The following is a 26,732-nucleotide window of genomic DNA, read 5'->3' as shown; positions in this document are numbered from 1 at the left end:
GGAGGAGGTTACAGAGATAGGGAGGGGAGGAGCGAGGGCCATGGAGGGATTGGAAACCAAGGATGAGAATTTTAAAATCGAGGCGTTGCCAGACTGGGAGCCAATGTAGGTCAGCGAGCACAGGGGGTGATGGGTGAACGGGACTTGGTGCGAGTTAGGATACAGGGGGCAGAGTTTTGGATGAGCTGAAGTTTACGGAGGGGGGAAGATGGGAGGCCGGTCAGGAGAGCATTGGAATAGTTGAGGTGGTTTAGACCCTGAGTCAGGCACAGCGTGAGCTCCATCAAAGGGTTAAGTCCGAGTGGGTTATACCAGGGCAGCTGTGAGACGCCACATGGGTCACAAAACCCCTGCCTGGTAATCTCTCAAGGCCAGGAACCTTTGTTGCTTATTTCTGTGCAACAAATGCATCTTAAACAGCGGATCAATTAAATGAGGCGTTTCCCCGTTTGCCTCCAGCTGTTTAAGATGATAGTTCGATCCACTTTTCGGTGAGAGTGACAGTTTGTATCAGCAGCTCTCTCCCCCCTCCCCCACCATCCGTTCACCGGGGTGGTGGGGGGGGGGGGGGGGGAGGAGGGGGGCGGGGGGCGAGAGGGGAGAGCAGCTGTCTGAGGCCCACCTGCTCCAGCCTCAGTAACGGTGTCTCTGAGCCGAAAGGTTTATTTGTTCATTGTTTGATGGGATGTGGAACAGATGTTGCCTTGGGATTACCTCACTGATCAGCTCAGGCTCTGGAGCTGATCAACGGCTGTCTCCCCAAACCCAGGGAGAGGCCACTGAGGGGTTGGGTACCAGGGAGACACTGAGTGAGAGAGAGAGAGAGAGACAGAGAGAGTGAGAGAAAGACAGAGAGAAAGAGACAGAGAGAGAGAGAAAGTGAGAGAAACAGAGAGAGGGGGAGAGATTCCAAAGATTCTGGGCTCAGGGCCTGACCAGCTCAATGTCAAAATCTAGAATTCGATATCAATCTTGGGACTATTCCACATTCTCCAGACCCCCTCCTCCCCCGGGTTGCATCTTGTAGAATCATACAGCAAAGGAGGCCATTCAGCCCATCGTGCCTGTGCCGGCTCTTTGAAAGAGTTGTCCAATTAGTCCCACTCCCCTGCTCTTTCCCCAGAGCCCTGCAAATTTCTCCCCTTCAAGTATTTATTCAATTACCTTTTGAAAGTTATCATTGAATCTGCTTCCACCGCCCTTTCAGGCAGCGCATTCCAGATCAGAACAACTCGCTGCGTAAAAAATTGATGGGACAGTGTAGAGGGAGCTTTACTCTGTATCTAACCCTGTACCTGCCCTGGGAGTGTTTGATGGGACAGTGTAGAGGGAGCTTTACTCTGTATCTAACCCTGTACCTGCCCTGGGAGTGTTTGATGGGACAGTATAGAGGGAGCTTTACTCTGTATCTAACCCTGTACCTGCCCTGGGAGTGTTTGATGGGACAGTGTAGAGGGAGCTTTACTCTGTATCTAACCCTGTACAGTAGATAATGAAGGTGGAAACTGATTTGTCTCCATCACTCACCTAAATGACTGCAAACCGCTGTGCGAGGAATTGATCCATTGGTGATCCCACTGAGCAATGGGATCTTTGGCAGGTTTCTGTGCCAGTAGAATTCACTGAGCCCTGAAAGCCGATCAGGCAAAGTGAGCTCTGAGCCGAGACCAGACTCCACGTGAAGGGGATTCAAGCATTTCGTGTTACGTCTCTGCCATCTGGTGGTGGGGACCCGAGTGACACAGGGGTTAGTTTGGTGCTCTGTCACCGACAGACCTGCTACTCCTCATCTCCGGTCTGTAAAGCAGGTTGTTCCAGGAATTTATTTAAAGATATTAAGCCCCAGTTGCAGAAACTTCATCGGAAGTCAAACCTCGAGGTGTCCTCCCTGTGGACCAAAGCAATCCCAACCTGGTCAGTGCTGCGCCAAACCTAACTGGGTAGAAATGAGCCTCGGCCCTGTGCTCAGGCCCGAAATTGGGCCTCGGGCCTCCCAATATCGCGGGCCTGTCGCACCCTCTCCAGGTCCGAATCTCAGGCTCGACGGCTAAGTCCCGGATGGGGATTTGAGCAAAGGCGGGGGTGGGGTGGGTGGGGAGATCGCTAGGACTGGGGAGTTGGGATTGGGAGAGCTTTTCCTGCTCCTCCACAGGAAGGATTTTATAAAATTAAAATAAACTCAGATTTAGTTGGCGGAGATCAGGCACGGGACATCCCACTGCTAAACGAGTGAGTGTTGATGACTGGCACAAAGCAAAGGAATTTCTCCCCAATTTGTCCCCTTCACTCACTTGAATCATTTTCTACTCTCACTGTTTTCACTAATCGGCCTGTGCAGTTCTCGGAGTACAGGTGGGACAGTGATCAGAGCAGGCAGCTCGCAGTGTCTCACCGTCACACACACTGTGTTTCACGCAGTCACACAGCGTCTCATTGGTGACTCGCGGTCACACAGCCCCCATGGTTACTGATTTCACAGAAGAAAAAGGGCCAGCACAGAACCCAGCACATCCTGTACAGGTCCAGCACAGAATCCAGCACATCCTGTACAGGTCCAGCACAGAATCCAGCACATCCTGTACAGGTCCAGCACAGAATCCAGCACATCCTGTACAGGTCCAGCACAGAACCCAGCACATCCTGTACAGGTCCAGCACACCGAACACAGAACCCAGCACATCCAGTACAGGTCCAGCACAGAACCCAGCACATCCTGTACAGGTCCAGCACAGAACCCAGCACACCGAGCACAGAACCCAGCACACCAAGTACAGGTCCAGCACAGACCCCAGCACACTCAGTACATGTCCAGCACGGAGCTGAGCACGCCCAGTAGAGATCCAGCACAGAACCCAGCACACGTCCAGCACATAGCCGACCACACCAGTACAGGTCCAGCACAGAGCCGAGCACACCCACTACAGGTCCAGCACAGAGCCCCGTACACCCAGTACAGGTCCAGCACAGAGCCCCGTACACCCAGTACAGGTCCAGCACAGAGCCCCGTACACCCAGTACAGGTCCAGCACAGAGCCCCGTACACCCAGTACAGGTCCAGCACAGAGCCCCGTACACCCAGTACAGGTCCAGCACAGAGCCCCGTACACCCAGTACAGGTCCAGCACAGAGCCCATCGCACCCAGTACAGGTCCAGCACAGAGCCCATCGCACCCAGTACAGGTCCAGCACAGAGCCCCGTACACCCAGTACAGGTCCAGCACAGAGCCCCGTACACCCAGTACAGGTCCAGCACAGAGCCCCGTACACCCAGTACAGGTCCAGCACAGAGCCCATCGCACCCAGTACAGGTCCAGCACAGAGCCCATCGCACCCAGTACAGGTCCAGCACAGAGCCCATCGCACCCGGTACAGGAACAGCACTGGTTGAATAGCGGTCGCTATGGCTGCAGCCACAGTTTCATTGAGAGTGATGCTGTGGTCGATCCCGTTCCCCGCGGATGTGATGTATAAAACCTGCTTCACACGGATGCAAAACATTCATCAGCTGCTGTTATTGGTGAGGTGTGCTGTGTAAAATCGATGTCTCGAGTCTCAATGGAACCTGCTCACTCTTCGCTGGGACAGGTTGCCTGTGCTTTTTAAAGGGAATGTCTGCAGCTGGCCTCGGGAAACAGAGCATTGGTGCCCCTCTGCCCCAGGTCTCTGTCCTGGAACGCACACTGAAGAGGGGAAGCTCCTTCAGCATTTTGTATCTCTATAACCTCCTCCAGCCCGACAACCCTCCGAGATCTGTGACCTCCTCCAGCCCGACACCCCTCCGAGATCTCTAGGTTCCTCCAATTCTTGCCTCTTGCGCATCCCCGATTTTCATCGCTTCACCATTGGCGGCCGTGCCTTCAGATGCCTGGACCCTAAGCTCTGGAATTCCCTCCCTTTTGACCATGAGGCGCACACTCACTTCCCAGTAAGAGCAACGTGATAATGACCAGCTAATCTGGTTTTAGTGATGTTGATTAAGGGATAAATATTGGCCGGGACTCCGGGGAGAACTCCCCTGCTCTTCTTCAAAATAGTGCCATGGGATCTTTTACGTCCACCTGAGAGGACAGACGGGGCCTCAGTTTAACATCTCTTCCGCAAGAAAGCACCTCCGACAGCGCAGCGCTCCCTCAGTACCGACCCTCCGACAGCGCAGCGCTCCCTCAGTACCGACTCTCCGACAGCGCAGCGCTCCCTCAGTACCGACCCTCCGACAGCGCAGCGCTCCCTCAGTACCGACCCTCCGACAGCGCAGCGCTCCCTCAGTACCGACTCTCCGACAGCGCAGCGCTCCCTCAGTACCGACCCTCCGACAGCGCAGCGCTCCCTCAGTACCGACTCTCCGACAGCGCAGCGCTCCCTCAGTACCGACCCTCCGACAGCGCAGCGCTCCCTCAGTACCGACCCTCCGACAGTGCAGCGCTCCCTCAGTACTGACCCTCCGACAGCGCAGCGCTCCCTCAGTACCGACCCTCCGACAGCGCAGCGCTCCCTCAGTACTGACCCTCCGACAGCGCAGCGCTCCCTCAGTACTGACCCTCCGACAGCGCAGCGCTCTCTCAGTACTGCACTTGGAGAGTCAGCCTGGATTATGGGCTCAAGTCTCTTAAGTGGGGCTCGAACCCATGACCTTCTGACATGACCACTGAGCCACAGCCGACTAAAAGTACTTAGAATATCACATAACAGCAACCCTGCGAGTACCCTGTTTTAGAAGTAAATTTAGAGCTAACTTAAAAAAAATTACTTAACAAGCTTTTCTCTTTACCAAACCCAATACTAAAGAACATAAATACGTAATTTCAAAGCAGCTCAGTGGGGTACTGATGCTGTGCTATGCAGCCAATGTCCACTGGGCAGCAGTGTACTGACACCCTCAGAAGCTGCAGAGTTCAGATCAGTTTAACCTGCCCTGGGAGTTTGGTGTGTTTTTTTAATCCATTCTGTGGATGTGGGCATAGCTGGCAAGGCTGACATTTATTGCCATCCCTAATTGCCCTTGAGAAGGTGGTGGTGAGCCGCCTTCTTGAACCGCTGCAGTCCATGTGGTGACGGTTCTCCCACAGTGCTGTTAGGAAGGGAGTTCCAGGATTTTGACCCAGTGACGATGAAGGAACGGTGATATATTTCCAAGTCGGGATGGTGTGTGACTTGGAGGGGAACGTGCAGGTCATGTTGTTCCCATGCGCCTGCTGCCCTTGTCCTTCTAGGTGGGTTTGGGAGGGGCTGTTGAAGAAGCCTTGGCGAGTTGCTGCAGTGCATCCTGTGGATGGTACACACTGCAGCCACGGCGCACCGGTGAAGGGAGTGAATGTTTAGGGTGGTGGATGGGGTGCCAATCAAGCGGGCTGCTTTGTCCCGGATGGTGTTGGACTTCTTGAGTGTTGTTGGAGCTGCACTCATCCAGGCAAGTGGAGAGTATTCCATCACACTCCTGACTTGTGCCTTGTAGATGGTGGAAAGGCTTTGGGGAGTCAGGAGGTGAGTCACTCACCGCAGAATACCCAGCCTCTGACCTGCTCTTGTAGCCACAGTATTTATGTGGCTGGTCCAGTTAAGTTTCTGGTCAATGGTGACCCCCAGGATGTTGATGGTGGGGGATTCAGCGATGGTAATGCCGTTGAATGTCAAGTGGAGGTGGTTAGACTCTCTCTTGTTGGAGATGATCATTGCCTGGCACTTGTCTGGCACGAATGTTACTTGCCACTTATCAGCCTAAGCCTGGATGTTGTCCAGGTCTTGCTGCATGCGGGCACGGACTGCTTCATTATCTGAGGGGTTGCAAATGGAACTGAACACTGTGTAATTATCAGCAAACATCCCCATTTCTGACCTTATGATGGAGGGAAGGTCATTGATGAAGCAGCTGAAGATGGTTGGGCCGAGGACACTGCCCTGAGGAACTCCTGCAGCAATGTCCTGGGGTTGAGATGATTGGCCTCCAACAGCCACTACCATCTTCCTTTGTGCTCGGTATGACTCCAGCCACTGGAGAGATTTCCCCCGATTCCCATTGACTTCAATTTTGCTCGGGCTCCTTGGTGCCACACTCGGTCAAATGCTGCCTTGATGTCAAGGGCAGTCACTCTCACCTCACCTCTGGAATTCAACTCTTTTGTCCATGTTTGGACCAAGGCTGTAATGAGGTCTGGAGCCGAGTGGTCCTGGCGGAACCCAAACTGAGCATCGGTGAGCAGGTTATTGGTGAGTAAGTCCGCTTGATAGCACTGTCGACGACACCTTCCATCACTTTGCTGATGATTGAAAGGAGGCTGATGGGGCGGTAATTGGCCGGATTGGATTTCTCCTGTTTTTTGTGGACAGGACGTACCTGTCATCACGTGGCTGAGGATCTAGGGGAAAAGGGGAGGGGTGAGTGGGAGGATCTCGAAAAGAAGGAGGCGGAGCGGAAGAGGGGGGTAAATGAGTGAGAAGATCTCGGAGAATCGCCTGAAGGTCCAGGTTTTTAGAGGCGAGAGGGGAGCAGTGAGGTTAAGAGGGAGCCTCAGAGGTTGGGGCTGAGATGACTGGAAGCTCATGCTCGGCGATCAGGCTCAGCCACTGCCACACACATCACCCCGTCCCCAACCCCCAAATCACTAAGAGGACAGGTGGAGGATCACAAAAAGCTCCACATCCAAAACAGTAAGGAAGAGGGGACTGAGGAGAAACAGGACATGTTCTTCGCCATTGGGGTAACAGGTCAACCTTCGGCCCACTTCACTCCCCAGCTTCAAACCTCAATAGCTCATAGAATCTTACAGCACAGACTGAGGCCAATCGGCCCATCGTGCCTGCGCTGGCTCTTTGAAAGAGCTATCCAATTAGTCCCACTCCCCTGCTCTTTCCCCATAGCCCTGCAAATTTTCTCCCCTTCAAGTATTTATCCAATTCCCTTTTGAAAGTTATTATTGAATCTGCTTCCACTGCCCTTTCAGGCAGCGCATTCCAGATCAGAACAACTCGCTGTGTAAAAAAAATTCTCATTTCCCCCCGGTTCTTTTGCCAATTACCTTAAATCTGTGTCCTCTGGTTACCGACCCTCCTGCCACTGGAAACAGTTTCTCCTTATTTAAGCTACAATTTTGAACACTTCTATTAAATGACACAAAACTAGATGGAATGTGAGTTGTGAGGAGGATGCAAAGAGGCTTCAAGGGGATATAGACAGGCTCAGTGAGTGGGCAAGAATATGGCAGATGGAATATAATGTGGAAAAATGTGAAGTTATCCACTTTGGTAGGAAAAACAGAAATGCAGAGTATTTTTTAAATGGTGAGAGATTGGGAAATGTTGATGTTCAAAGGGACCTGGGTGTCCTTGTACATGAGTCACTGAAAGCAAACATGCAGGTGCAGCAAGCAATTAGGAAGGCAAATGGTATGTTGGCCTTTATCACAAGAGGATTTGAGTACAGGAGCAAGGATGTCTTACTGCAATTATACAGGGTCTTGGTGAGAACATACCTGGAGTATTGTGTACAATTTTGTTCTCCTTACCTAAGAAAGAATATACTTACCATAGAGGGAGTGCAACGAAGGTTCACCAGACTGATTCCTGGGATGGCGGGATTGTTGGATGAGGAGAGATTGAGTAGACTAGGCCTGTATTCTCTAGAGTTTAGAAGAATGAGAGGTGATCTCAATGAAACATACAAAATTCTTACAGGGCTCGACAGGGTAGATGCAGGGAGGATGTTTCCCCTGGCTGGGGAATCTAGAACCAGGGGTCATAGTCTCAGAATAAGGGGTCGGCCATTTAGGACTGAGAGGAGGAGAAATTTCTTCACTCAGAGGGTGGTGAGTCTTTGGAATTCTCTACCCCAGAGGACTGTGGAGGCTCAGTCATTGAGTACATTCAAAACAGAGATCGATAGATTTCTAGATATTAAAGGCATCAAGGGATATGGGGATAGTGCAGGAAAATGGAGTTGAGGTAGAAGATCAGCCATGATCTTGTTGAATGGTGGAGCAGGCTCGAGGGGCCGGATGGCCTACTCCTGCTACTATTTCTTATGTTCTTACCTTCTCTGTTCTAAGGAGAACAATCCCAGTTTTTCCAGTCTATCAACATAACTGAAAGTCCCTCATCCCTGGCACCATTCTAGTAAATCTCCTCTGCACCCTCTCCAAGGCCTCGACATCCTTCCTAAATTATTGTGCCCAGAATACTCCAGCTGGGGCCAAACCAGTGAAGTCGTAAAGCACCGGACAAGAGCAGGCGGGGGCAGGGTACAGGGCTCATTTTATTACACTGAACACGGAGAAACAAAATCAAACTGAAATGGTTCCAAACACAGGGGGTTCTGATCCCCGTGAAGATTGGAGACACCCCCCACTGCCCTGCCCTGCCTCCCGCCCCCAAAAACCGCTGTGTGTGAATCAGGCCAGACCAGGCCAAAACCTGCAGCGTTTACACTGAAACCTTCAGGACCAAACTGCGCCTCCACTCTGAGCGATAAGAGTTCAGCTGTTCAGAGCAGAAACCCTTCAAAAATCAAACAGAACATCAGAGATCAACAAGAGAGAATTAGACTTTCAGATAGAATCCTCACAGACCGGCATTCGGACGATATTTGAAACTCGACAAATATTCAGGTCTCCCTGGGGTGTTACTGATCAAAAATTAAAATAAGCTAACCTGTCAAATTACACAGGGAGCAACTGGGCTCAGAGTCGCAAAAGACCCAAGGATCGATCCTGCGTCAATCCTGCAAACTATTAAAGTATTAACATTTACAGAGAATGTTTACAATAATTCAGTGAAGCTCAATCTAACAAAAGGGATAAAGTTTCATTTATACAAAAATAGATTTCTGTAGACATTTTTTTTGTTTTTTCGATTTTCACCAAGTGTTCATAGTATCGACACAGACTGCTCGCATCACAGCTCAAAACAGACGCACAAGAACTGAGGTGGTCATTGTCTGTCAGCCAGGCTCCACCTACTGGGGAAAGACAAGAGGAGAGAGGGCCAAGTCAGAGACGGACAGAGCGAGAGAGCGCGAGAGACGGACAGAGCGAGAGAGCGCGAGAGACGGACAGAGCGAGAGAGCGCGAGAGACGGACAGAGCGAGAGAGCGCGAGAGACGGACAGAGCGAGAGAGCGCGAGAGACGGACAGAGCGAGAGAGCGCGAGAGACGGACAGAGCGAGAGAGCGCGAGAGACGGACAGAGCGAGAGAGCGCGAGAGACGGACAGAGCGAGAGAGCGCGAGAGACGGACAGAGCGAGAGCGCGCGAGAGACGGACAGAGCGAGAGCGCGCGAGAGACGGACAGAGCGAGAGAGCGCGAGAGACGGACAGAGCGAGAGAGCGCGAGAGACGGACAGAGCGAGAGAGCGCGAGAGACGGACAGAGCGAGAGAGCGCGAGAGACGGACAGAGCGAGAGAGCGCGAGAGACGGACAGAGCGAGAGAGCGCGAGAGACGGACAGAGCGAGAGAGCGCGAGAGACGGACAGAGCGAGAGAGCGCGAGAGACGGACAGAGCGAGAGAGACGGACAGAGCGCGAGAGCGCGAGAGACGGACAGAGCGCGAGAGCGCGAGAGACGGACAGAGCGAGAGAGCGCGAGAGACGGACAGAGCGAGAGAGCGCGAGAGACGGACAGAGCGAGAGAGCGCGAGAGACGGACAGAGCGAGAGAGCGCGAGAGACGGACAGAGCGAGAGAGCGCGAGAGACGGACAGAGCGAGAGAGCGCGAGAGACGGACAGAGCGAGAGAGCGCGAGAGACGGACAGAGCGAGAGAGCGCGAGAGACGGACAGAGCGAGAGAGCGCGAGAGACGGACAGAGCGAGAGAGCGCGAGAGACGGACAGAGCGAGAGAGCGCGAGAGACGGACAGAGCGAGAGAGCGCGAGAGACGGACAGAGCGAGAGAGCGCGAGAGACGGACAGAGCGAGAGAGCGCGAGAGACGGACAGAGCGAGAGAGCGCGAGAGACGGACAGAGCGAGAGAGCGCGAGAGACGGACAGAGCGAGAGAGCGCGAGAGACGGACAGAGCGAGAGAGCGCGAGAGACGGACAGAGCGAGAGAGCGCGAGAGACGGACAGAGCGAGAGAGCGCGAGAGACGGACAGAGCGAGAGAGCGCGAGAGACGGACAGAGCGAGAGAGAGCGAGAGACGGACAGAGCGAGAGAGAGGGACAGAGCGAGAGGGAGAGTGAGGGAGAGGGACAGAGCGAGAGGGACAAAGTGAGGGAGAGAGAGGGACAAAGTGAGGGAGAGAGAGGGACAAAGTGAGGGAGAGATAGTGTGTGAGAGACATAGAGAGCAAGACGGAGAGCGAGAAACAGAGATAGAGATAGACAGACAGAGGGAGAAACAGATAGAGACGGAGAGTGAGAGACGCACAGAGATAGAGAGAAAAAGAGATAGACAGACAGAGAGAGAAACAGAGATAGAGAGAGAGAGAGAGAGAGAGAGAAATGCAGATAAAAAGAATTATATTTAGAGACAGAGATGGAGAGAAGAGGGGAGATGGGGAGAAGAGGGGAGATGGGGTGAAGAGGGGCAAGTTTTGAAGAGAATTTCTGCAACCCGTGTAGCATCTCCAGGATCAGAGATCACCCTAATGCCTCACGTGCTTCCCTCTTGCTCTGCGGCCGTGTTTAGAGGGGTCCTGGTATCGACTCCCCCTTTTATCCGATAATTTTCTGTGCTCGCAACAGTTTGAAAATGTAATTTTTAATTTTCATTTTTTTTTTACAAAATTGCTGCACTTAAAATATTTATATTTCAGGTTAAAAGTCGGGTCTAAAGGAAAATTCAGAAGACAAAGACTGGGTGAGATGCAAGACACGGGACAGCATTGGAGAGAATTTGTGCAGAAACCTGGATACCGCAGCCCACTGGGGAAAGGGGAGGGGAGATAAGGAGAGGGTTAATGAGACTTAAGCCCCAATTATCCAAGGTTTGGCAGCGTAGGCGTGAACTGTTTGGGGGCAGATCCTGCTGACTCCCTAATGGGAGACCCTCCCTCCCCCATACCCCCTTCCCAATTTATATAGACTCAGGTGCAGGGGAAGCTTGGCCTGCAAGACACTTGGCTGGAGATCGGAAAATCCAGGGAGACAGCAGCAGGTCTTAAAGGGCTGCAGCTCACCATTAAAAGAATTAAAACATTTACCTGACGAAGGAGGAAGCCTCCGAAAGCTTGTGAATTTAAAATAAAATTGCTGGACTATAACTTGGTGTAAAATTGTTTACAATTGTCAACCCCAGTCCATCACCGGCATCTCCACATCACCATTAAAAGGGAGGTGGAGGTGGTGGTGTCAGGAAAGAGCACTGTAGAGACATGTGGGGGTATCACAGCTCCCTCTGACGCTGAAGAGTTAGGGGGCCTGCTGCGGGAAGTGTGCCCCAGGGAGGGTGGGCCTATTTGGGGCTGAAAGGAGAGAGGGACGGAGACACAGGGGGAGGGAGGGAGGGAGGGAGGGAGAGCAGTGACTGAGGCAGCTCCCTCACACCCCGCTTGCTGGTGCTCCGAGCAAGGTGAAGGAGAGTGTGCACTCCACATTTCCAGTGGGACCCCGTTAACCGTGACACAATCCCACGTAGAACCCCCAGAATCACTGATAGGCACCGTTTATAGACTCCGATCAATCACTGCCCCCTTTGTACAGACTGTTTCACCGGTGCCTGGGCTACAGCTAGTGGGAGGCGGCAGAACAACAGAAGCCGAGTTGCTCCTCCACCACACAGCCAATCTGTGCCATGGGGCCTCAGGAAATTGGGGTTTAGTGTAAGGAATGATGGTGCTGAGGGGAGTGGGGGAATGAGTTAATATAGAGAGTGGATGGGAATGAGAGTTAGTGTACAGGATGGGATGGGTTAATGAGTTAGTGTGTTTGGGGAGGTCGGCAGTGGTTAGTCCAGATGCAAACTGAGTATCTGCGCTCTCATTTGTAAAACAAAAGCACTTTCTCCCACCTCCCCCCCAAACCACCTCAGCCTCATGACGTGACGTTTACTAATTACTGGTTATTAATTAAAGTTTTCATCAGCAGCAAAGAATGATCAGAAGTCGAGCTTTTCCCCCACCCATTGCTGGACTGGAGGGGCAGCAAGACATGGGAGCACCTCAAGACCTCAGTCCCATCTGGGGGAAATGGGTCCAAAATGCAAGGCTCCCATCGGGGTAGATGATTGTGGCAAAGTGATGGTGCCCCCAGTTTGAAGTATTGAGTTGTGTAATGACTCACCTGGCCCATTGCATAAAGGCCGAGAATTAGTGAAACAAAACCTCCTTTACTTGCTTCGAAAAATATAAAAGATTAACAAAGACCGGACTGTATTCTGTTAAACATTCAGTCGGGCAGACCAGGTGCCACGGTGAGAGATGCTCTCCGATTCCTATACAGGATTGGAACAAGTAAACAGGTCTCTCCAACCCCCTCAGTGAGACAGCACATGAAACCAATCAACACCCAGCCCAAGTGAGACCTGCCAGGCTAATGGTGAACTGAACCAATACAGGACAGTGTCAAAGGAGGCTGAACTCACATCACCGTCAGAGAGAGCTTCAAATCAAGGCCGAGGCCGTCAAGAGTTCTTTGGAAAATCCAAACCCCCAGCTGTGACAAACAGGAAAACCCTCAGATCCACCTTTGACATGGAGAGGACTGATAGCCCGTCAGTGTGCACGGAAACAGCAACGGGAAGGAAGTCCAAGTAAATCTCAGGCACCTCTCACCTGGAGGGGAGGTGGGGTATGTGCGCTCTCTCTCTCTCTCGCTCGCTCTCTCTCACGCACACACATACACACACGCACACACCTTCATCTCAATCACCTGATTGGTCTCAGACCGAGGATCCATGCAGAGTATATATCAAAAGAAAAGAAAATGATTCCTTTGTCATCTCATTATTGAGGAATTAATAGTCGAGAGGAGGGGCTCTAAATGCAGAGGGTTGGCCTACAGTCTTGTGCTGAGCCCGTACAAAGGATGGCAGTCTGCCCCCAGGCTGCAATGTTCTCCTCGTCCACAGTCCACTTAGGTCATTTGATGGGGAGCCTCCAACATCTCCATGAGGAAAGTGTCGATGGGCGTGTCACCGATGAGCTTGAAGAAGAACAGGTGCTCCAGGCATTTCAGTCCGATAGATCTCAGGGCCGGCAATCGCAGCAGGAGCTTGGCAAACCTGTGGGGCAACGGAGGGCATGGTGACAGTGAGTACAACATAGCAGCAAGCACGGCCACAAAAAACTTCAACCAGAGGTGCCATTGGCAGCACCGATGGGTACAGGTAGAGGCAGTGCCCAGCTGGTCTGATAGCTCAGGGAGCTTTTAAATCGGTGAGTAGTTGACCCACACAGAGCAGGAAGCCGTACCCCAGTGAGAGTCAGTGTCCTTGGGACCCGTACCCCAGTGAGAGTCAGTGTCTGTGGAACCCGTACCCCAGTGAGAGTCAGTGTGTGTGGGACCCGTACCCCAGTGAGAGTCAGTGTCTGTGGAACCCGTACCCCAGTGAGAGTCAGTGTGTGTGGAACCCGTACCCCAGTGAGAGTCAGTGTCTGTGGAACCCGTACCCCAGTGAGAGTCAGTGTCTGTGGGACCCGTACCCCAGTGAGAGTCAGTGTCTGTGGGACCCGTACCCCAGTGAGAGTCAGTGTCTGTGGGACCCGTACCCCAGTGAGAGTCAGTGTCTGTGGAACCCGTACCCCAGTGAGAGTCAGTGTCTGTGGGACCCGTACCCCAGTGAGAGTCAGTGTCTGTGGGACCCGTACCCCAGTGAGAGTCAGTGTCTGTGGGACCCGTACCCCAGTGAGAGTCAGTGTCTGTGGGACCCGTACCCCAGTGAGAGTCAGTGTCTGTGGGACCCGTACCCCAGTGAGAGTCGGTGTCTGTGGGACCCGTACCCCAGTGAGAGTCGGTGTCTGTGGGACCCGTACCCCAGTGAGAGTCAGTGTCTGTGGGACCCGTACCCCAGTGAGAGTCAGTGCCTGTGGAACCCGTACCCCAGTGAGAGTCAGTGTCTGTGGAACCCGTACCCCAGTGAGAGTCAGTGTCTGTGGGACCCGTACCCCAGTGAGAGTCAGTGTCTGTGGAACCCGTACCCCAGTGAGAGTCAGTGTCTGTGGGACCCGTACCCCAGTGAGAGTCAGTGTCTTCAGGAGGACAACAGGGGAGAATTGGAAATCTGAAAAATAAACTACAAATAAAATCCAAGCCAGTTTAATGTAAAAGTGAGCAGCAGAGAATGTCAGGATTCCTGCAGGTTCCACTGCAGCTGCTGCTGTGCTGTGATCTCACTCGGACTGCTCGCCTCACAGAGGGACGTACCTGCCAGGCTGCTCTGGGTATTTGTGTTTGCAGTAGCCCTCCAGTGAGGCATACACCTTCTCACGGAGAGCCTCCACCTCTCCAGGATTGGACAGGCCCTTGGCGTCTATAAGAAAGGGAGAATCGCACAATTACTCTCTCATTGTTGGCTAGTGGGGATCGGAGAGGGTGAGAAGAGGGGGCCCTGTCGTTGTGAAGCCCTGTGAACACCAACAACCGCTGTCCTGTCCAGATGTAATAACTACATCTGTTGAATTCATATCGCGGCCTAAACATTATCAATGTGAATAACATCGAGTGAATTTAACTAGTCCAAGAGAGACGGGGATAAAGGTAATGCAGGGGGTCGAGTTGGGGAACACTTTTTAGAATCTATTCAGTTTCTTGGATCAGTCTGTTTCTAGTGCTTAAAGAAAGAAGCATTGCTTAATTTAATTCTGGGAAATGAAATGGGCCAAATAACTTATGTGAGAATTGGGAAATAGTGACCACAAAATAGTTTGATTCAATGTAAGAATAAATGTGAATAAAATTTAAGGGTTTCTGGACAGGAAAACGGCAATGTTGAGTGAGATCAACAGGGATCTGGGGAAAATTAACTGGGCAGAAAAGTTAACAAACAGACCAGCTGTGAGAAGTCTCCCAGTATGATCAGGATAGAAATAAGTACATCCCTTCACCACCAACAGGGTGCATCAAATAATGTGGATAAACAGGAAGATTAAGGCTAACTGAAATTGTGATCAAATTATGGCTAAAAATATTGAAGATAATCATGAGGAATATTGAAAGTGCAGTGGGGAGGGGAAAAGGGAGATCAGAAGGGTTAAAGGGGGAAATTAACAAAGACCAGTGGATAATGTAAAAGGAAATAATGAGGGCTTGTATCAATATGTAAGTAAAAGAACAGTTAGAGAGGATCGGAGCACTCAGAGATAAGGAGAGAGTCCAACTGTGCAAGATGGGGGGACAAGAAATATTAAATAAATATTTTTACCTGGGTTTTTACAAATGATGTTGGGAATGAGAATGTGGGTAAACTAGAGGAGGAGGTGGAACAATTATGGGAGAAAATTGGAGAAAAGGGATTGGTTCTGAATATATTAGCAGAACTTAGTGAGCCCTGATGGGTTTGCACCGGTCCGAGAGGGGGCAGCCACCGGTCCGAGAGGGGGCAGCCACCGGTCCGAGAGGGGGCAGCCACCGGTCCGAGAGGGGGCAGCCACCGGTCCGAGAGGGGGCAGCCACCGGTCCGAGAGGGGGCAGCCACCGGTCCGAGAGGGGGCAGCCACCGGTCCGAGAGGGGGCAGCCACCGGTCCGAGAGGGGGCAGCCACCGGTCCGAGAGGGGGCAGCCACCGGTCCGAGAGGGGGCAGCCACCGGTCCGAGAGGGGGCAGCCACCGGTCCGAGAGGGGGCAGCCACCGGTCCGAGAGGGGGCAGCCACCGGTCCGAGAGGGGGCAGCCACCGGTCCGAGAGGGGGCAGCCACCGGTCCGAGAGGGGGCAGCCACCGGTCCGAGAGGGGGCAGCCACCGGTCCGAGAGGGGGCAGCCACCGGTCCGAGAGGGGGCAGCCACCGGTCCGAGAGGGGGCAGCCACCGGTCCGAGAGGGGGCAGCCACCGGTCCGAGAGGGGGCAGCCACCGGTCCGAGAGGGGGCAGCCACCGGTCAGAGAGGGGGCAGCCACCGGTCAGAGAGGGGGCAGCCACCGGTCAGAGAGGGGGCAGCAGAGGATAGTGGGATTTTTCAATCCTCTTTAAATAAGCAAAAAGTAGTTTTGCAAAATAGTGAGGAGGATTGTAATCAAAACCTCAGGAAATCAGACAAGTTGGTGGGATCGCAGACGGTGCCAGATGCAATTTAATGTGAGGTAATAGTTTGGGAGTAAAGAAGGAAAGGCTTGCATTTCTATTGCCCCTCTCACCACCTCAGGACATCATGAAGCAATTCACAGCCAATGAAATACTTTTGAAGTGTAGTCACTGTTGTAATGTAGGAAACGCGGCAGCCAATTTGCGCACAGCAAGATCCCACAAACAGCAATGTGATAACTATCAGACAATCTGTTTTTAGTAATGTTGGTTGAGGGAAATTGTTGGCCAGGACACCCCTGCTCTTCTTCCAATAGTGCCGTGGGATCTTTTATGTCCACCTAAAAGGACAGATGGGACCTCGGTTTAATATCTCATCTGAAAGATAGCACCTCCGACAGTGCAGCACTGACCCTCCGACAGTGCGGCGCTCCCTCAGTACTGGCCCTCCGACAGTGCGGCGCTCCCTCAGTACTGGCCCTCCGACAGTGCGGCGCTCCCTCAGTACTGGCCCTCCGACAGTGCGGCGCTTCCTCAGGACTGACCCTCCGACAGTGCAGCGCTCCCTCAGCACTAACCCTCCGACAGTACAGCGCTCCCTCAGTACTGACCCTCCGACAGTGCAGCGCTCCCTCAGTACTGACCCTCCGACAGTGCGGCGCTCCCTCAGTAATGACCCTCCGACAGTGCGGCGCTCCCTCAGTACTGACCCTCCGACAGTGCAGCGCTCCCTCAGCACTGACCCTCCGACAGTGCAGCGCTCTCAGCACTGACCCTCCGACAGTGCAGCGCTCCCTCAGCACTGACCCTCCGACAGTGCGGCGCTCCCTCAGCACTGACCCTCCGACAGTGCAGCGCTCCCTCAGGACTGACCCTCCGACAGTGCAGCGCTCCCTCAGCACTGTACTGGGAGTGTCGGCCTTGATTATGCGCTCAAGTCTCGGGACATGAACCCACGACCTTCTGACTCAGAGGTGAGAGTACTACCCACTGAGCCACGGCTAAGTGTACACAGAAAACCACTAAAGGGTGTTTTTTTTTATTCGTTCATGGGATGTGGGCATCGCTAGCGAGGCTGGCATTTATTGCCCATCCCTAATTGCCCTCGAGAAGGTGGTGGTGAGACGCCTTCTTGAACCACTGCAGTCTGTGTGGTGAAGGTTCTCCCACAGTGCTGTTAGGAAGGGAGTTCCAGGATTTTGACCCAATGACGATGAAGGAACGGCGATATATTTCCAGGTCGGGATGGTGTGTGACTTGGAGGGGAACGTGCAGGTGGTGATGTTCCCATGCACCTACTGCTCTTGTCCTTCTAGGTGGTAGAGGTCGCGGGTTTGGGAGGTGCTGTCGAAGAAGCCTTGGCGAGTTGCTGCAGTGCATCCTGTGGATGGTACACACTGCAGCCACGGTGTGCCGGTGGTGAAGGGAGTGAATGTTTAGGGTGGTGGATGGGGTGCCAATTAAGCGGGCTGCTTTGTCCTGGATGGTGTTGAGCTTCTTGAGTGTTGTTGGAGCTGCACTCATCCGGGCAAGTGGAGAGTATTCCATCACACTCCTGACTTGTGCCTTGCAGATGGTGGAAAGGCTTTCGAGAGTCAGGAGGTGAGTCACTCGCCGCAGAATACCCAGCCTCTGACCTGCTCTTGTAGCCACCATATTTATATGGCTGGTCCAGTTAAGTTTCTGGTCAATGGTGACCCCCAGGATGTTGATGGTGGGGGATTCGGCGATGGTAATGCCGTTGAATGTCAAGGGGAGGTGATTAGACTCTGTCTTGTTGGAGATGGTCATTGCCTGGCACTTGTCTGGTGCGAATGTTACTTGCCACTTATCATCCCAAGCCTGGATGTTAACCAGGTCTTGCTGCATGCGGGCACGGACTGCTTCATTACCTGAGGGGTTGCGAATGGAACTGAACACTGTGCAATCATCAGCGAACATCCCCATTTATGACCTTATGATGGAGGGAAGGTCATCGATGAAGCAGCTGAAAATGGTTGGGCCAAGGACACTGCCCTGAGGAACTCCTGCAGCAATGTCCTGGGGCTGAGATGATTGGCCTCCAAAAACCACTACCATCTTCCTTTGTGTTAGGTATGACTCCAGCCACTGGAGAGTTTTCCCCCTGATTCCCATTGACTTCAATTTTACTAGGGCTCCTTGGTGCCACACTCGGTGAAATGCTGCCTTGATGTCAAGGGCAGTCACTCTCACCTCACCTCTGGAATTCAGCTCTTTTGTCCATGTTTGGACCAAGGCTGTAATGAGGTCTGGAGCCGAGTGGTCCTGGCGGAACCCAAACTGAGCATCGGTGAGCAGGTTATTGGTGAGTACGTGCCGCTTGATAGCACTGTCGACGACACCTTCCATCACTTCGCTGATGATTGAGAGTAGACTGATGGGGCGGTAATTGGCCGGATTGGATTTGTCCTGCTTTTTGTGGACAGGACATACCTGGGCAATTTTCCACTTTGTCGGGTAGATGCCAGTGTTGTAGTTGTACTGGGACAGCTTGGCTAGAGGCGCAGCTAGTTCTGGAGCACAAGTCTTCAGCACTACAGCTGGGATGTTGTCGGGGCCTATAGCCTTTGCTGTATCCAGTGCACTCAGCCGTTTCTTGATATCACGTGGAGTGAATCGAATTGGCCGAAGACTGGCTTCTGTGATGGTGGGGATATCGGGAGGAGGCCGAGATGGATCATCCACTCGGCACTTCTGGCTGAAGATGGTTGCAAACACTTCAGCCTTGTCTTTTGCACTCACGTGCTGGACTCTGCCATCATTGAGGATGGGGATGTTTACAGTGCCTCCTCCTCCTGTTAGTTATTTAATTGTCCACCACCATTCACGACTGGATGTGGCAGGACTGCAGAGCTTTGATCTGATCCGTTGGTTGTGGAATCGCTTAGCTCTGTCTATAACATGTTGCTTCCGCTGTTTAGCATGCATGTAGTCCTGTGTTGTAGCTTCACCAGGTTGGCACCTCATTTTTAGGTACGCCTGGTGCTGCTCCTGGCATGCTCTTCTACACTCTGCATTGAACCAGGGTTGATCCCGTGGCTTGTTGGTAATGGTAGAGTGAGGAATATGCTGGGCCATGAGGTTACAGATTGTGCTGGAATACAATTCTGCTGCTGCTGATGGCCCACAGTGCCTCATGGATGCCCAGTTTTGAGCTGCTAGATCTGTTCTGAATCTATCCCATTTAGCACGGTGATAGTGCCACTCAATACATTGGATGGTGTCCTCAGTGCGAAGATGGGACTTCGTCTCCACGAGGACTGTGCGGTGGTCACTCCTACCAATAATGTCATGGACTGATGCATTTGTGACAGATAGATTGGTGAGGACGAGGTCAAGTAAGTTTTTCCCTCGTGTTGGTTCGCTCACCACCTGCCGCAGGCCCAGTCTGGCAGCTATCTCCTTCAGGACTCGGCCAACTCGGTCAGTAATGGTGCTACCGAGCCACTCTTGGTGATGGACATTGAAGTCCCCCACCCAGAGTACATTTTGTGCCCTTGCTACCCTCAGTGCTTCCTCCAAGTGGTGTTCAACATGGAGGAGGACTGATTCATCAGCTGAGGGAGGGCGGTAGGTGGTAATCAGCAGGAGGTTTCCTTGCCCATGTTTGACCTGATGCCATGAGATTTCATGGGGTCCAGAGTCAATGTTGAGGACTCCCAGAGTCATTCCCTCCTGACTGTATATCACTGTACCGCCATCTCTGGTGGGTCTGTCCTGCCGGTGGGACAGGACATACCCAGGGATGGTGATGGAAGAGTCTGGGACGTTGGCTGAAAGGTATGCTTCTGTGAGTATGGCTATGTCAGGCTGTTGCTTGACTGGTCTGTGGGACAGCTCTCCCAATTTTGGCACAAGTCCCCAGATATTAGTGAGGAGGACTTTGCAGGGTCGACTGGGCTTGGTTTGCCTTAGTCGTGTCCGGTGCCCAGTGGTCCGACTGGTTTTATTTTTATGATGAATTTTTTTGGCGAGATTGTACAACTGAGTGTCTTGCTAGGCCATTTCAGAGGGCAATTAAGAATCAACCACATTGCTGTGGGTCTGGAGTCACATATAGGCCAGACCGGGTAAGGGCGGCAGGTTTCCTTCCCTAAAGGACATTAGTGAACCAGATGGGTTTTTACGACAATCCGGTAGTTTCATGGCCACCATTACTGATACTAGTATTTTAATTCCAGATTTTATTTAATTAATTGAATTTAAATTCCCCAGATGCCGTGACGGGATTTGAACTCATGACTCCGGATTATTCGTCCAGGGCTCTGGATTACTAGTCCAATAACATAACCACTATGCTACCGTACCCAGGAGATCACATTCATAATTCCATGAAAGGTGTGAGTGCATAAAAAAGGCTACCAGCATTTTGGGTTTTAAAAATAGGGGCACAGAGTACAAGAGTAAAGAAGGAAGGATAGATTATACACGGTAATGATTGGCCCACATTGAAGCACTATGTGGAAGATTTGGCCCCTCATTATCGAAAGGACATTAAAGCCACAGAGAGCGAAGAGTGTGGATTGACCAGGACCAGAACAGCAAGAGGCATTAGCCAAGCCCCGGAGACCAGTACCTGGGTTGAAGAGTACGATCGCTCGTAGACAGCCTAACTCCGTCTTGTCCATTTGCATATCTCGCATTTTAGAAACAAGCTCTGTCAGAACTCTGAAAAGAGAGAAATTAAAGGTTCTGAATTAAACAGAGTCGAGTCCTGCCGGGATCATTTCAGGAATGGGCCACAAAATCTAATTACTCAATAACTCCGCTTTCAGAATCTCCAAACAAAATCCTCCAACTCTCGAATAAGACGAGGCTCGATATTAATGTCCCTGCACCCCCTCCCAATCCCCCGGCTCCCCAGTCAATTCCCCATTCTCTCCCCCACCCCTATCTCCTCCCCCGCCCCTCTCCCTGTATCTCCCCTGCCGTTCTGTCTGTGATTTTAAATCCCCTCTCCCTGAACCTACCCTGCTGGGCTCTCACTGCTCCTCCAGGACTGCGATATTTACGTGTAAACCACCCCTGAAATAGGTGATTAAAGTGCCCACCTGTCGAAGATGGCCCCCACTCCTGCACTGTGTGCACTGCTCCGATGGACGTGGAGCCCAGTCGCCAGGAGAATCCCGTCTTTCACAGCTATGGAACGGTGAGAGAATGAAGCGATGAGCAACTCATTCCAGCCTGTGGACACAATACATTTGTACCCATGAGATGTGACACCAGACTGCAGACCCCTCCTCACCGCACGCAGACCGCAGGCCCCTCCTCACCGCACGCAGACCGCAGGCCCCTCCTCACCGCACGCAGACCGCAGGCCCCTCCTCACCGCACGCAGACCGCCGAACCCTCCTCACCGCACGCAGACCGCCGAACCCTCCTCACCGCACGCAGACCGCAGGCCCCTCCTCACCGCACGCAGACCGCAGGCCCCTCCTCACCGCACGCAGACCGCAGGCCCCTCCTCACCGCACGCAGACCGCCGACCCCTCCTCACCGCACGCAGACCGCCGAACCCTCCTCACCGCACGCAGACCGCCGAACCCTCCTCACCGCACGCAGACCGCCGAACCCTCCTCACCGCACGCAGACCGCCGAACCCTCCTCACCGCACGCAGACCGCCGAACCCTCCTCACCGCACGCAGACCGCCGAACCCTCCTCACCGCACGCAGACCGCAGGCCCCTCCTCACCGCACGCAGACCGCCGAACCCTCCTCACCGCACGCAGACCGCAGACCCCTCCTCACCGCACGCAGACCGCCGACCTCTCCTCACCGCACGCAGACCGCAGACCCCTCCTCACCGCACGCAGACCGCCGACCTCTCCTCACCGCACGCAGACCGCAGGCCCCTCCTCACCGCACGCAGACCGCCGACCCCTCCTCACCGCACGCAGACCGCAGACCCCTCCTCACCGCACGCAGACCGCCGACCCCTCCTCACCGCACGCAGACCGCCGACCCCTCCTCACCGCACGCAGACCGCCGAACCCTCCTCACCGCACGCAGACCGCCGACCCCCTCCTCACCGCACGCAGACCGCAGGCCCCTCCTCACCGCACGCAGACCGCCGAACCCTCCTCACCGCACGCAGACTGCAGACCCCTCCTCACTGCCGACCCCTCCTCACTGCCGACCCCTCCTCACTGCCGACCCCTCCTCACTGCCGACCCCTCCTCACTGCCGACCCCTCCTCACTGCCGACCCCTCCTCACTGCCGACCCCTCCTCACTGCCGACCCCTCCTCACTGCCGACCCCTCCTCACTGCCGACCCCTCCTCACTGCCGACCCCTCCTCACTGCCGACCCCTCCTCACTGCCGACCCCTCCTCACTGCCGACCCCTCCTCACTGCCGACCCCTCCTCACTGCCGACCCCTCCTCACTGCCGACCCCTCCTCACTGCACGCACTCTCTCAGATTCCTCACCTTCCGCACTCCATCCCTGGAACACAACTCATAAACCCCTCCATCGCTGCCTGCGGTCACAATACCATTTCTAATTTTTAAAAAAGAAGCATTTTCCCACCTTCTCTCCCACAGGCGCCAACTCTCGATGGGGTACAGGCGTGCAGGGGGGCACGCATGCGGGGGGGTGCAGGGGTACGGGTGCCACAGGCTGCAGTGCCACCCGTACCCCCGCACCCAATTGGTTGCCCTCTACACGTGAGTTTAGACAGCGAGCGTCAGCAGAATATTCAACCATGAGGGCATCGCATCTAAGCTGATCCGGTCCTTGACCAACGTCCAAACCCGAACTTTCCAGGAGGGGTCACTGGACAGTGATCAGGAGCAGGAACCCTGGCTGACTCCCCCCTCCTCAGCCCTGGGGGTAGTGGCGGATTGTAGCAGTCCGCACCGCTGTCCCTCCTCCCCAGCTGGAACTAGCTCGCCCCTCGTTTTACGAGAAACAGTAACTTCCTTCTCGCAACAACAAGCAGCAGCTTCATGCCTGTGTGATGTGATGGCAAAATCAGGTCAGTGTTACAATCCACCCTGCTCTCAACCATGCACGGAGGGGAGGGGAGGAGAAGTGAGGGGAGGGGAGGTGTGGAGAGAGGGGAGGTGTGGAGAGAGGGGAGGTGAGGAGAGAGGGGAGGTGAGGAGAGAGGGGAGGTGAGGAGAGAGGGGAGGTGTGGAGAGAGGGGAGGTGTGGAGAGAGGGGAGGTGTGGAGAGAGGGGAGGTGAGGAGAGAGGGGAGGTGTGGAGAGAGGGGAGGTGTGGAGAGAGGGGAGGTGTGGAGAGAGGGGAGGTGTGGAGAGAGGGGAGGTGAGGAGAGAGGGGAGGTGTGGAGAGAGGGGAGGTGTGGAGAGAGGGGAGGTGAGGAGAGAGGGGAGGTGAGGAGAGAGGGGAGGTGTGGAGAGAGGGGAGGTGTGGAGAGAGGGGAGGTGTGGAGAGAGGGGAGGTGAGGAGAGAGGGGAGGTGAGGAGAGAGGGGAGGTGAGGAGAGAGGGGAGGTGTGGAGAGAGGGGAGGTGAGGAGAGAGGGGAGGTGAGGAGAGAGGGGAGGTGAGGAGAGAGGGGAGGTGAGGAGAGAGGGGAGGTGAGGAGAGAGGGGAGGTGAGGAGAGAGGGGAGGTGAGGAGAGAGGGGAGGTGAGGAGAGAGGGGAGGTGAGGAGAGAGGGGAGGTGAGGAGAGAGGGGAGGTGAGGAGAGAGGGGAGGTGTGGAGAGAGGGGAGGTGAGAAGAGAGGGGAGGTGAGGAGAGAGGGGAGGTGAGGAGAGAGGGGAGGTGAGGAGAGAGGGGAGGTGTGGAGAGAGGGGAGGTGAGGAGAGAGGGGAGGTGAGGAGAGTGAGGGGAGGTGTGGAGTGAGGGGAGGTGTGGAGAGAGGGGAGGTGTGGAGAGAGGGGAGGTGAGGAGAGAGGGGAGGTGTGGAGAGAGGGGAGGTGTGGAGAGAGGGGAGGTGTGGAGAGAGGGGAGGTGAGGAGAGAGGGGAGGTGTGGAGAGAGGGGAGGTGAGGAGAGAGGGGAGGTGTGGAGAGAGGGGAGGTGTGGAGAGAGGGGAGGTGAGGAGAGAGGGGACCCAGCCTGGATGGAGAAAGGAGTCCCTCTACATCCTGGGTAGTAAATAAATAAATCTGTCTTTTCACCCATTTTAAAGACCTTGTTACAATTACAATGAAGACCCAGCAAAAACTCTTCATTGTAACGAGGTGTCGGCCTCTCCGAGTGACCCTCAGTCTGCTCCTGTATCCAGTCTGGAAGCTCTGGAATTCCCTCCCTAAACCTCTCTCTCCGTCTCTCTCTCCTCCTTTAAGTCACTCCTTAAAACCTCCCTCTTTGACCGAGCTTTTGGTCACCTGTCCTAATATCTCCTTATGTGGCTCGGTGTCAAATTTTGTCTGATAATCGCTCCTGTGAAGCTCCTCGGGACGTTTCACTATGTTTAAGGCGCTATATAAATGCAAGTTGTTTTTACATAGGAAAAGGAGGAGGCCATTCAATTAGATCAGGGCTGATTTGTATCTTAACTCCATTTATCCACCTGGGTTCCTTTTGCTTTCGCTAAATATTACTCAGGGTTTTAATATTTCAGTTCCCGACGTTGGGGAAATTGACCTCCAGCTTCAGTAATGGACACAAGCCCTGGTTTAAGGTCGATTCAGGGGGTGCGATGAGGACCAGTCCTGTCTTGTTCTGCTCCAGTTTGTTTAATCAGGATCATTGATCCATATTAGACACCGACATAACTCTATCAATATTACGAGCTCGCTACCCAGAGCGGGAGACCAGCTGAGCTCAGCCCCATATCTCGCAGTGAGCTCTCCTCACTGTCACAATCAACAGACAAGAGGCAACGTCTAAAGTTACTCCAAACCTCCCATCTCTTCAGGATCCCTTTCCCCAGTCACCGGGTTCTTTGCCCCGGAAACACACACCACCCTCTGATCCTTCGTGCAGCCGTGTCCTTTCCTGGCTCCTCAATCCCCATGGGATCCTCGGAGGCTCTCTGCGCTCGTTATACCCGCGCCCCCTCCCCGCACTCCCCCCACCCCCGGCACCCCCTCCCGCACTGCCCTCGCCTCCCCCCCCCCCCGGGGCCCCCTCCCGCACTGCCCTCGCGCCCCCCCACCCCCCCGGGGCCCCCTCCCGCACTCCCCCGACCCGGGATAGCATGGCACAGACCAGTACGGTCGATGGGATAGCATGGCACAGACCAGTACGGTCGATGGGATAGCACGGCACAGACCAGTACGGTCGATGGGATAGCACGGCACAGACCAGTACGGTCGATGGGATAGCATGGCACAGACCAGTACGGTCGATGGGATAGCACGGCAGAGACTAGTACGGTCGATGGGATAGCATGGCACAGACCAGTACGGTCGATGGGATAGCATGGCACAGACCAGTACGGTCGATGGGATAGCATGGCACAGACCAGTACGGTCGATGGGATAGCACGGCACAGACCAGTACGGTCGATGGGATAGCACGGCACAGACTAGTACGGTCGATGGGATAGCATGGCACAGACCAGTACGGTCGATGGGATAGCATGGCACAGACCAGTACGGTCGATGGGATAGCATGGCACAGACCAGTACGGTCGATGGGATAGCATGGCACAGACTAGTACGGTCGATGGGATAGCATGGCACAGACCAGTACGGTCGATGGGATAGCATGGCACAGACCAGTACGGTCGATGGGATAGCATGGCACAGACCAGTACGGTCGATGGGATAGCATGGCACAGACCAGTATGGTCGATGGGATAGCATGGCACAGACCAGTATGGTCGATGGGATAGCATGGCACAGACCAGTATGGTCGATGGGATAGCATGGCACAGACCAGTACGGTCGATGGGATAGCATGGCACAGACCAGTATGGTCGATGGGATAGCATGGCACAGACCAGTATGGTCGATGGGATAGCATGGCACAGACCAGTACGGTCGATGGGATAGCATGGCACAGACCAGTACGGTCGATGGGATAGCATGGCACAGACCAGTATGGTCGATGGGATAGCATGGCACAGACCAGTACGGTCGATGGGATAGCACGGCACAGACCAGTACGGTCGATGGGATAGCATGGCACAGACCAGTATGGTCGATGGGATAGCATGGCACAGACCAGTATGGTCGATGGGATAGCATGGCAAGGGTTAACAGAACAAATGCTTGTAGTTACCTGCCCTCAAGAGGATAACCTGGTCGTCCAATGGGAGCTCTGAGAAGTGTGGGATCCGCTTTGCCCACTCGACCAGGGTGAACAGCTGTTTGTCTGCTGCTTGGCAGATGTTGGTGACGGGATCGTTCGGCTGGCAGGGAAAGAAAAATATTACAACAACAACACACGTAGTAAGGCATCAATTCGTGGATCTGCCAGAGCTGGCGGTCAATATCAAAATCAAAGCTTAGTCAAAGAAGGAACTTGCACTTATATAAGCACCTTTCACGTTCTACACAGGAACAGGAGGAGGCCATTCAGCCCCTCGATCCTGTTCCGCTATTCAATTAGATCATGGCTGATCTGTATCTTAACTCCATTTACCCGCCTTGGTTCCGTAACCCTTAATCCCCTCACCCAATAAAAATCGATCAATCTCAGTCTCGACCCCCAGCATCCACAGCCTTTTGGGGGAGAGAGTTCCAGATTTCCACTC

At 53.9% G+C, this 26,732-nt stretch overlaps 1 protein-coding gene across 1 annotated transcript in view; it reads right to left on the bottom strand.

The window, feature by feature from the left end:
• Positions 1–8,227: 8,227 nt before the first annotated feature.
• The window catches only part of LOC137310094 (retinoic acid receptor RXR-alpha-like), an 85,790-nt gene continuing 67,285 nt past the window's right edge, over positions 8,228–26,732 (bottom strand). Inside the window, exons 5-9 of the mRNA XM_067978049.1 lie at positions 26,258–26,387; positions 21,170–21,302; positions 20,695–20,786; positions 14,286–14,391; positions 8,228–13,143 (exon numbers count right to left, since the gene is read on the bottom strand). Coding sequence (XP_067834150.1) covers positions 12,996–13,143; positions 14,286–14,391; positions 20,695–20,786; positions 21,170–21,302; positions 26,258–26,387 — 609 coding nt within the window. The 3' untranslated portion in view covers positions 8,228–12,995. The remainder of the gene's footprint in view (positions 13,144–14,285; positions 14,392–20,694; positions 20,787–21,169; positions 21,303–26,257; positions 26,388–26,732) is intronic.

This window comes from Heptranchias perlo, unplaced genomic scaffold (assembly GCF_035084215.1).
Source record: "Heptranchias perlo isolate sHepPer1 unplaced genomic scaffold, sHepPer1.hap1 HAP1_SCAFFOLD_215, whole genome shotgun sequence".
Classification (NCBI taxonomy): domain Eukaryota; kingdom Metazoa; phylum Chordata; class Chondrichthyes; order Hexanchiformes; family Hexanchidae; genus Heptranchias; species Heptranchias perlo.
The sequence above is the reverse complement of the archived record's forward strand: the minus strand, read 5'-3'. Positions and strand labels throughout refer to the sequence as shown.